This window comes from Mustela erminea, chromosome 9, assembly GCF_009829155.1.
Source record: "Mustela erminea isolate mMusErm1 chromosome 9, mMusErm1.Pri, whole genome shotgun sequence".
NCBI lineage: Eukaryota > Metazoa > Chordata > Mammalia > Carnivora > Mustelidae > Mustela > Mustela erminea.
In genome coordinates, this window is record NC_045622.1 from 85,063,799 (window position 1) to 85,076,038 (window position 12,240).

At 37.1% G+C, this 12,240-nt stretch overlaps 1 protein-coding gene across 6 annotated transcripts in view; it reads left to right on the top strand.

The window, feature by feature from the left end:
- The window catches only part of HIPK3 (homeodomain interacting protein kinase 3), a 94,436-nt gene that overhangs the window by 20,397 nt on the left and 61,799 nt on the right, over positions 1 to 12,240 (top strand). For all 6 annotated transcript variants that reach the window (XM_032356373.1, XM_032356374.1, XM_032356375.1 and 3 more), the window contains one exon: positions 10,199 to 11,297. In XM_032356373.1, the coding sequence (XP_032212264.1) occupies positions 10,199 to 11,297 (1,099 nt within the window). Of the gene's footprint in view, positions 1 to 10,198; positions 11,298 to 12,240 lie in introns of those variants that run through there.

Sequence of the window (12,240 nt, forward strand, 5' to 3'; positions counted from 1 at the left end):
CAATCAGGTTTTTTCAAAATTTTTGCTACTATATACAGAGCAGCAGTGAACATTATTTTACCCGTGTGTTTTTTGTTTTTGTTTTTTATCTTTTTGTACTTAAGTGTGTGAGTTTCTGTAGGCAGGATGTCTACCTGGAACAATTGCTAGAGGACGGACTAAGTCCATTTTCAGCTTTGCTCTCAAAAGTGACTACTTCTTTAGTCCATAAGAGCTCTGTTGACCTACAACTCTTTAACATTGGGTATTGTTCTACCTTTTTGTCAGTCTCATGGGTATAAAATGGCATCTGACTGTAGTTTTAATTAGTGTTTTCCTTATTGCTAATGAGACTGGGAATATGTCTTTTGGCATGTATTTCCTTTTCTGTGAATTGCTCATTTATATCTTTTATCAATTTTTCTACTGAATTTTGCTAAATACAACATGATTTCTTCAGATCTTTTGTTATGTGTGTTGCCAGTATCTTCTCTGTTTCTGTGGTTTATTTTTGGTTTGGAATCATTTCATAAATGCATACAAATTTTAGATTTTAATAAAGTTGTATTTATCTGTTTCTATCTTGTTTAAAGAAGCATTTCTTCTTTCAGAGGTTTATGATTTCTTAAAAACATAACATTAATTTTAAATTGAAAGGCATAAAAACATAAACCTCTATTTAGGCTGACCAGGGTATGTTTTGTGTTGTGAGACATTTATAGGTGTATTCTTTTAATGTTCTTTGGAGTGGAAAGGTAGAAATATTTATAATTGGTGAAGATTTCCTTCCCTTTTATATTTATCCTCTTGAAGGAAATTAAGGCACTTTAGTTGGAGAATAATTAGCATGTGGGTGTCAAACTCTTTAATGAGGGACAAATATAGCACTGTAAACTTCTCATGATAAGTTCATAGGTGGTCATTATATGAAAAAAATTTGGGAAGTCACTAACTGGAGACTTAAAAAAGAGTAAAGCAGTGAAGATCTTTCTCTCTTTTTGGGTGGGGTAGGGTGAGGTGGGTTGCTGTTCTGAAATGAAGCACATGGTTACCTGTTCAGTCCATACAAGACATAAAAGAGTTTGTAAAGTGCTTTATCTTTGTAGTTTGTACATGTTAAAGAAAAAAGGCAGGGGTGATTAAATTTTAGGTAAATTAACTCAATTATTTAAAAAAATAGTACCCCAAATTTGAATTTACAAATAAAAATAATTTGTAAATGGATGCTTGGGTGGTTCAGTTGGTTGATGCCTTTGGCTCAGGTTATGATCCCAGAGCCCTGGGATTGAGCCCTGCATCAGGCTCCCTGCTCAGTGGAGAGTCTGCTTCTCCCTCTCCCTCTTTTGCTCCCTCGCGCTTGTGCTCTCTCTTTCTCTTGCTCTCTCTCTCTCTGTGTCAAATAAATAATAGCTCAGTGGGAAGTTTGTGGGGCACCTGGGTGGCTCAGTGGGTTAAGCCTTTGCCTTCTGCTCAAGTCATGATCTCAGGGTACTGGAATGGAGCAGGCATTGGGCTCTCTGCTCAGCAGGGTGCCTGCTCTCCCCCGCCCCGCCCTGTCCCCCCCCCCACCTGCCTCTGCCTACTTGTGATCTCTGTCTGTCAAATAAATAAATAAAATCTTAAAAAAAAAAATTCTTCTCCCTCTGTTCCTCCTGGTGCTCATTCTCAAATAACTAATTAAAAAAAAATACCACTGCAATAACAAATTGTTCAATTCATGACTTTCATCAGTCACTGTGTCATTAAAATAGTGGAATATTTGTTTTTAATATTCTTCTCCTTAATCTTTCAGTTATAAAATTCCTAAGAAAAATAGTCCTTTATCCACTCCATGAAATGTTGACAAATTTTCAGTTGAAATGTATTTCCAAGGTATACCCTTTTCCTAGGTATATTTATGAGAGCAAAATTTTTATGGCTAAACCAAGCTAGAATAATCTATTATTTACATGAAAGTAGATTACTTTGAAGACTTCATTCTGTCTCCTTTGATCTGTTTGTCAGACTTTGTGATATCAAGACAGACATTTGTACAAAACTTAAAAGTTGTGATAAAACTGATGTTTGCAGTATCTTATTAAAAAAAATAAGCTTGAAGGGTGCTTGGCTGGCTCAGTCAGTGGAGCATGTGACTCTTGATCTTGGGGTTGTGAGTTCAAGCCTCACATTGGGTATAGAGATTACTTAAATAAAATTTTTTAAAAAAAAGTTTGAAATGATATGAGGCCCTAGCAAGGCTTTATTCATTTAGCTCTGTTCTAGACTTTGTGAGGAATGCAAAAGTAGTTTAAACATAGCATAATTTTGGGGTGCCTGGGTGACTCAGTTGGTTAAGCAATGGACTCTTCCCTTTGGCTTGTAACTGGCTCAGGTCATGATCTCAGGTCCTGAGATTGTGCCTGTATCTGCCTCACACTAGGGATGGAGCCTGCTTACGAATTCTCTTTTTCCCTCTTCCTCTGTCCCTCCCCTGAGTGCATGTGTGTGCTGCATATTCTCTCAAATAAATGAATAAATTAAAAAATATAAAAAGAAAACAGTGTGATTGTTCTTCGGTCCACTAGCTGGGTGAACTAGGTTGACGCTGTTTTTTTTTCAAAAAGGCAGTTTGCAGTGTTGAAAGTCATTAGAGTGATGCACAAAGCTCCTTTCTAGAAACGACTAAATTACTGATTTTCACATAAAAAATGCTTTGGTGAAGACCACTTTCCCTCAAGTGCTTTTACTTCTCTGAAGAAGTTTTGCTTTTGAATATTATCTCTGCTAAAGTGTTTCATGTCCTAGAAGTTCATCATACCTGAAGTATGATGAAAAAGGAAAAAGGAAAAAGATTGAGAGAATTCAGATTAAGAGTTTTGGATTCATTTGCTGCTAAGCATCTTTAAAAATACCTTTTGTGTTACGTAAGAGAAGTGTTAATTTTGAATCTAAGGTACTAGAAGGAGAGGAACTAGAATTTAGCAAAGGATATTGTGAATTTGTATAGTGGGAGATAGATAATCAGAAAGAGATGGTAGATCATAGGAAGAGATGGGTAATATTTTGAGGCCAGAATGTGAAGTACTGTTTTGACATGGGCAGGTCAGATCTTGAGGTTTAATTGAGGTGAGGGAGAGAAAGAAGGATCCAGGTAAAGACAAGAATGATAGGGATTTGGTCTAGTAGGGGACTGCTTATGTGGGGTAGGTGGTGGTTATTTTCTTTTTTTTTTTTTTTTTTTTTTTTTTTTTTTTTTTAAGCATGCTCAATGATTTTTACTTAGTGCTTTTAAACCTTTTGGTATCTGGTGCAGATTATAGCATGCTGAAAGGCAATTGTAAATCTGTAATGTATGTTTTCTAATTTGACTAAAGACACAATTTATTAGTGAACTTAGTACTGCACTAACAGTGTAGAACATCTCATTACTCTTTTCACATGGGATAATTCTCCAGCTCTTTTAGTTTTGAGGACACCAGATTAAAGGTACATTGGTACTTTGTACCTGGTAAAGTAGTCTTAACTGTATTTTTCATTTCCTGTTCCATCCTTCTTCCTTTACAGAGTTTGGTAATGAGTTCACTTTTGAAAATGGACTGCACTTGTGTCTATTTTAATATAGATTCTGGAAACGATAGATGTGTTCAGAAGAGAACTCTGAATGCAGGGTTCGCATGTAAACAGAATCAAAGGTTTATTTTGATCTAATGTAGCTATTTGCTTATTTCCAGTTGAATGAAGATATTCCCTAAGGTTACTTGCATAGAGGTGCCTTTTTTTATTCGTTGTTGTGTGGTTATCATTATTATTTTTTTGATCATAGAATATTGACTATAAATGCTTTGGTTTTTTAACCCTGTTTATTTATTTATTTATTAAAGATTTTATTTATTTATTTGACAGAGAGAGATCACAAGTAGGCAGAAAGGCAGGCAGAGAGAGAGGAGGAAGCAGGCTCCCTGCTGAGCAGAGAGCCCGATGTGGGGTCTCGATCCCAGGACCCTGAGATCATGACCTGAGCCGAAGGCATCGGCTTAACCCACTGAGCCACCCAGGCGCCCGTCTTAACCCTGTTTATTTTGAGATGATCTTTTAGTGCCCTGAGCTTCCCTTTATGTTAAAAAAATTTTAGTTTTACTTTTTTTCTTTTGTTTCTTCTTGTTGATCTTTAGAAATGCTGATCACATTCATATTTATATCTTAATAAAAAGCTTGATGCTTTTAGTAATGTAATGATTTCTGTACTTTCCATTGATAGTCTGAAAAAACTGGGTATTATTCAGTAATCATTTGGGAATGCCCAGCTGACAATGCCCAGCTAAACTATAGAGTTTAGTTTTTTTTTTTTAGTATTTTATTTATTTATTTGACGCAGAGAGAGAGATCACAAGTAGGCAGAGAGGCAGGCAGTGAGAGAGGGGAAAGCAGGCTCCCCGCTGAGCAGAAAGCCCGAAGTGGGGCTTGATCCCAGGACCCTGAGATCATGACCTGAGCTGGAGGTAGAGACCCACTGGGTTAGTCGCCCCTGTAGAGTTTAAAGTGTAATGTTTAATATTTGTCAAGAACTCAAGTGAAAAAAGTAGAAAACTTACTTGTTACAGCTACGGATGATGTCAAGCTTTCGATGTTAGTACAGCCAGTATTGATGAATTAGATTTAAAAATCACAGTGAGATACCATATCACACCCATTAGGCTGGCTATTATAAAGAAGAAAAAAATAACAAGTGTTAGTGAGGATGTAGAGAAATTGTAACTTGTGCACTACTGGTTGAAATGTAAAATGATATAGTTGCTATGGGATATAGTATAGTGATTCCTCAGATTAAAAATAGAATTTCTATATAATCCAGTAATTCTACTTGTGGATATATATACAAAATTGAAAGAGTCTTGAAGAGAAATTTGTACATCCATGTTCGTAGCAGTATTATTCATAGTAGTCAAAAGGTGGAGGCAGTGGAAGCAACGCTAATGTCTTTTTTTTTTTTTTTAATAAGATTTTATTTATTTTTTGAGAGCATGCACATGAGTTAGAGAGAGAGAGGAAGAGAATCTTAAGCAGGCCCCATATTCAGTGCAGAACCTGGGGCGGGGCTTGATCTCAGGACCGGGAGATCATGACTGAGCTGAGATCAAGAGTCAGATGCTTAGCCAAGTGAACCACCTGGATACCCCTAAAGATTTTATTTTTAAGTAATCTCTATACCCAATATGGAGCTCACACTCAACAACCCCAAGATCAAGGGTTGTATGCTCCACTGACTAAGTCAGCCAGGTGCCCCCAAATATCTTTTGGTAGCTGAACAAATATACAAAATATGGCATATTCATACAATGAAATATAATTTAGTTTCAAATAGGAGGGAAATTCTGCCATGTACTGCAACGTGGATGAACCTTGAATACATTATGCTAAGTGAAATCAGTCATAAAAGAGCAAATCCTATATAATTTCATAATACGGGATACCTGGAAGAGTTAAAGTCTTAGAGAACATAGAGTGGTGATTGCCAGGGACTGGGGGCTGGGGACGGGGGCAATGGACATTTGTTTAACGGGTAGAGTTCAGTTTTGGAAGAGGAAAAAAGTTCTGGAGATGGATAGTGGCGATGGTTGCACAACAGTGTGAACATATGCCATTGAACTGTACACTTCAAAATGGTAAATTTTGTGTTATGCATTTTTATTATAATTTTATGTAAAAATTGAGGTTTGAACAACTAGGAGAAAGTTGAATAAGGCGAAAGCAAGGCATCATTGCCTTTACTCACCTATTTATGATGTCATAAACATTTTATTTTTTTATTTTTAAAAGATTTTATTTATTTATATGACAGAGATCACAAGTAGGCAGAGAGGCAGGTGGGGGGTGGGTGGGAAGCAGCCTCCCCGCCAAGCAGGGAGCCCAATGTGGGGCTGGATCCCAGGGTGCCGGGATCATGACCCGAGCCGAAGGCAGAGGCTTTAACCCACTGAGCCACCCAAGCGCCCCTGTCACAAACATTTTAAAGAAGAACCCAATTACTATGGGCTTTGTATAACTTTGGCAGAATTATTCAGAATTTTTATATTGGCTATAAGATAGTAAAGCATTTCTATTTTTGCTTTCTCCCTCCCTTCTCAGGAAGCCTAAAAGGGAAAAAAAGAAGAAAACGTTATGGCTAGTGGTAGTCAGTATTTTGGACTCCATGGACTTAAGCAGCTCCTGTACTCTGCTTACCATTAAAATCCATAAACTCCAAGTACAATATATATACTCTTATCAGGTCATGAGTTTATCTGATGGAGGATTGGTAGAAGGAAAGACCTAATATCTGGATATGGTAGGGAGTCATAGTAGCTAAGTTAATTAGTAATTTACAGTTCTTTCCTTGTGGTCTTTTATAACCATTATCTCCAGTATCGCCCCATCCCTTTCTTATGTGCTGTGTACGTTATGTGACATTCCTATCTGTGTTTATTTTCTAAAGTCCCCTTTGAGATTGGCCCCATATAGCACAGTGGTTGGTGAGGGGGTAATTTTCTAAGCTTCCTTTAGGTGACCTTGATTGGGGTCCTTGGCTTAATTGTTTGCCTTCTAGCTTGGCATGTTGGGAAAGAAAACATAAGAACAGCAGGGATTCAGAAATTGTAGATTCTTAAAGATCTCTAGGTCGGTTACCTGAATCTCAGCTGTCATCCACATAACACTTTGATTTAAAATAGCATGGATTGGGACTCCTGGGTGGCTCAGTCAGTTAAGCATCTGCCTTCTGGTCATTTCATGATCCCAGGATCTGGGGTTGAATCCTGCATCGGACTCCTAGTTCAGCAGGGAGCCTGCTTCTCTGTTTGCTGCATCTCCTACTTGTGTGTGCTCTCTCTGTCTGACAAATAAACAAAATCTTAAAAAAAAAATTAAAATAAAATGGCATGGATCGGCCAAGAGTGGTATGTGGTTCTATTCCCTAGGACTTCATCCCAATTTTTTCAGACTTTAGGGCCCTGCATAGGTAGAACTTGAATTTTCTGGGGTTTCTGTATAGACTAGATCACCTTTTTTTCTCAGATGTCAGTGTGTGTTGAAATGGCCTTGAGAGCTTATCCACATAAAAATGCCTGGACTGCACTACAGACTTCCTGAATCCAAATCTTTCTGGGTAGAATTTTAAATATATATATATTTATTTATTTAACTTTTTATTAAGGAAAGGTATAAATAAACATATTCAAAAGTAGAACCCCTTTTTACTGTTAAGTTCCTGTAATGAATCATTTATGGCTAATCTAATTTTATTCATATCCCCATCCATTTTCTCTTCTTTATTATTTTGAAGTGAATCCCAGATGTATTGTTTCATTTCTAAATATGAAATTTATATATTTTAATGATTCAAATGATTCAAAGACGTATTTTTGAACAGGCAATACATGCATGTAGCAAAAATTAAAGTGGTGAAAAAGAGTGAAAAGTAAATCTTTGTCAATGCCCCCAGTATCCTGTTACTCTCCTCTGAGACAAAGGAACTGACAGTTTCTTTATGTATGTACAGATATTCAGTGTATATGCAATTATATACATATGTAATTCTTTTTATTACACATAGTAATATCTGTTGTGAAGTACACATTTTTCTGAATCTCGCTTTTTCATATAACAATATGGAAATCAGTCCATACAGGATAGATTGTTTTCATTCTTTTTTTAAAAAAAGATTTATCTATTTATTTTAGAGCAAGGTGGGGGGGGAGAGCATGTTTGTGTGCACATGCACACAAGTCAGGGGAGGGAGGGGAGGGGAGAGAAAGAATCTCAAGCAGACTCCCCGCTAAACACAGAGCCCCACGCAGGCCAGATCTCATGACCCTGAGATCACGGCCTGAGCAGAAACCAAGAGTGGGTCGCTTAACCTACTGAACCACCTGGGTGGCTGTTTCGTTCTTTTTAAAGGTTCTAGTTGATCTGTGTATCAAGGTGTATGCTTAACCTACTGAGCCACCTGGATGGCTGTTTTCATTCTTTTTAAAGGTTGTAGTTGGTCTGTGTATCACAGTGTATTTATTTACCCAGTGCCTTTCAAGTGGGTGTTTAGGCTATTTCCAGTACTGTGTTTCTTTACACAGTACTGCATGAATATTCTTTTATTATCTCTGAGTTGCCCGATTATATGTCCGTTTTGTTAGACATTGCCAAATTGCTTTTCTGCCGTCTGTGTATGGTATGCACGGTTTTCCAGTCTCACCGGTTCCATTTTAAAAGTGCTTTTCATGTGTCTCCTATTTATGTTCAAGCTTTTCTTTAAATCAACAAGTATATTTATAATAGCTGTTTTTGAAATTTTTGTCTGAGTTTCATTATCTCTCTCTGAATCTCTTTCTGTGGGTGTGGGTCACAGAAGTGATTTGAAATGAGAATCATGATAGTGCTAAATTATTGAAGATAAGGTTGGGGATCTTCACAAATAGTGTTAAGTGAATTAGATGGGTTCAGTATGGTTAGAAGGAATTTACAGTGTGGCTTTGCTTCATTAAAAGGAGATATATTGGTGGAATACTGAACCTTCCTCTGATGCTGGATGAAATGGTTTGGAACTCCACCATTTCAATTTATGATTTTTCTCTTACACATTGAACATCAAATCTTAATTTGTCTACTAAGGTTTTATTGCTCATTTCTTACCGGAGCCAGGTCAACTTAGGAATGTGGTAAGTAGTTAACAAGAAATGTTTAGGGGGCATCTGGCTGATTTAGTTGGTAGAACATATGACTTTTGATCTGGAGGCTATGAGTTTGAGCCCTGTGTTGGGTGTGGAGATTACTTAAAAATAAAATCTTAAAAAAAGTGTTTAGGAAGTTGAAAATTTATGCCTTTTATCTGAAGCTCAATGTATTTACCTGTTCCTTTTACTATACCCCAGCTCTGTGACCTTGGCCAGTTAACTAGTTCCTTTGAGTTTTAGTTTTCTTAACAGCAATTTGGGAAGACATTAATATGATTAAACAAAATATTGCAGGGGCACCTGGGTGGCTTAGTTAGTTAAGCGTCTGCCTTCAGCTCAGGTCATGATCTTGGGGTCCTGAGATCAAGCCTACCTTGGGCTCCCTGCTCAGTGGGGAATCTGCTTCTTCCTCTGCCCCTCCCCCTTCTCGTGCTCTCTCTCTCTCTCTCTCTCTCTCTCTCAAAATCTTTAAAAAAATAAAATATTATAAATAAAGCATTTGTTAAAATGCTTTGCATGGTAAGTCCTTTAGAAGATGGTGACTCATTATTTTAAATATTGTATGTATTACATGTTGTGATGGAAATATGTTGTTTTTGAATTGGAGAATTAATATCTGATTTGTTAAAACAGCATGAGATTGCCCAGTTAATACAATACAGATTTTTAAATTGCAGAGTGGAAATATTTTAAAATTAATCTGACCAGCTCACATTTCTTGGATACCAACTCTGTATCTTGGGAATTTTGTTTCAGATCTAGTATGAAAGACTGATGGTTACACTGACAATTACAATGTCATGTCATGTCATGTCATGTCATGAATGCTAATTAGAAGAACACAGAAGCTTTTATGAGAGCACAAAATGCCCTACTCTGGCCTAAAGGATGAGTGGCGAGTGTGGGTCCCAAGAAAGTCTTCAACAAGAAGGTTAATCTGAATGTAAAGATAGATGTCTGCTTAAGCATACAGGGCTGGATGCGGAAAAGACATTATGAGAACATCGTGCAAAGGGACCTATATCTGGCTTCTGTACTTATTTTTACAATTGATTGTATTTTTTCTGAGGCAGTTCTTGAGCTTTAGATTTAAAGAATGTGACTGTAGTTATGTAGTGGATATTTTCTGTCATTGTCATTGATTCATAAATGATAATTTGGTGATAGAATGCTTTATCTTTGCCAAATATGTGTAGTGTAGGGATCTGTACTTTTCCTTTTGGGGGAAAAATGGTTGGTACAGTTCCTAGGGCATATCTTGGTGATTGCAACTGCTTGGTAAATAATTTTTGATTAAATGAATGCACTCAACTCTTTATTCCCAGGCTTTTATGCAATACTCAAGGTACCTGAAGCAATAACTAGCTAAAATGGAGAAACTGAAATACTATCTAATTCAAGGGGGAAAAAATCTTAATGGAGTTTAATTATTTTTACAAATTATGGACTTGACCCTTGAAGGTTTTCTTCATGATATTTAAAATTAAAAACAAATTATTGTAGTTAATATGTCCTTTTTCCCCCCTTTTCCCCCCCAGGTATGGCCTCACAAGTCTTGGTCTACCCACCGTATGTTTATCAAACTCAGTCAAGTGCCTTTTGTAGTGTGAAGAAACTCAAAGTAGAGCCAAGCAGTTGTGTATTCCAGGAAAGAAACTATCCACGGACCTATGTGAATGGTAAAAACGTTGGAAATTCTCATCCTCCCACGAAGGGTAGTGTTTTTCAGACAAAGATACCATTTAACAGACCTCGAGGACACAACTTTTCATTGCAGACAAGTGCTGTTGTTTTAAAAAACACTGCGGGTGCTACAAAGGTCATAGCAGCTCAGGCGCAGCAAGCTCAAGTGGAGGCACCTCCGATTGGGGCGTGGCGACACAGGTTAAATTTCCTCGAAGGCCCCCAGCGATGTGGATTGAAGCGCAAGAGTGAGGAGTTGGATAATCATAGCAGCGCAATGCAGATTGTTGATGAATTGTCCATACTTCCTGCAATGTTGCAAACCAACATGGGAAATCCAGTGACAGTTGTGACAGCTACCACAGGAACCAAACAGAATTGTACCTCTGGAGAGGGTGACTATCAGTTAGTACAGCATGAAGTCTTATGCTCCATGAAAAATACTTATGAAGTTCTTGATTTTCTTGGTCGAGGCACTTTTGGCCAGGTAGTCAAATGCTGGAAAAGAGGGACAAATGAAATCGTAGCAATCAAAATTTTGAAGAATCACCCTTCTTATGCACGTCAAGGTCAAATAGAAGTGAGCATATTAGCAAGGCTCAGTACTGAAAATGCTGATGAATATAACTTTGTACGAGCTTATGAATGCTTTCAGCACCGTAACCATACTTGTTTAGTCTTTGAGATGCTGGAACAAAACTTATATGACTTTCTGAAACAAAACAAGTTCAGTCCTCTGCCACTAAAAGTAATTCGACCAATTCTTCAGCAAGTGGCCACTGCACTGAAAAAATTGAAAAGTCTTGGTTTAATTCATGCTGACCTCAAACCAGAGAATATTATGTTGGTGGATCCTGTTCGGCAGCCATACCGGGTTAAGGTGATAGACTTTGGGTCGGCCAGTCATGTATCAAAGACTGTTTGTTCAACATACCTACAGTCTCGGTACTACAGGTAGGTGACAGCTACTTTTTGGCTATTTAGTAAATGTTGAATTTTGGCTAAATGAAATAATTTTGTGTGTGTACATGGTGAGAAAGACAGCGTGGATAAATGAAGAAATCAAGATAAGATTAGTTTAGGTTTGAGGTGTTAAAAAGATTTTTAAAATTTAGGCGTAAAATCTGCCCAAACAGAATTGGAATCTCTACCGCAGTAACAAGCCAAAGACATTTGGTTGGTTATTTTTATTGTTGAGAGAAGGCCTGAAGTCATGGTAGGTGATTAATGATGATCAGATAGAAGTCTTCAAATGTTGGGAAAGGTTTATAGTAATTTTTGTATATATCTTTGGGCATTTCAGCACTTAAGAGAACTAGTATATTAAAGACGGTCAGATGTAACTGAATACTTAGGAAGGTTACATATGAGAATTCAAAAAGTTATTCTGATTAGTGGTTTTAAGATTCAGAAGATTCAAGCATACTTCCATGGCTGCCATAAATGTTCAGGAGACTTTCCCATAACAAGTTTCATTATACTCTTCTCATTTATATGTGGGTAATGCTATTTTGGTGTTGGAATTTAAAGAAGAAAATAATTTCCATATAAATATTGATAAAGTGCAATAGTGTCATGATTAATATAATGCTAGCCTAGAATATAATAGGTAGCTTAAGGGCTAATAATTACCAAGATTCAAAATACCTACTTGAGTAGGTAAACTGGTTTTGGATTCATAGCTTTATCATTTTGAGAAATTGTTTTCATTTCAGGTAGAATGAATTTGTGGTCTTGGTGAACTCTAGAGCCCCAACAGAGCAGGCAGATAATAAGAGCTGCCAATACTGGCCATTAAGAAGTTAGTGAATAGACAGATACATGGCAGTTTATTGTTGGGAATTGGTAGAATATGAGGATTATAAATTTAAACCCGGCAAGGGGTAGTTATTTTTTT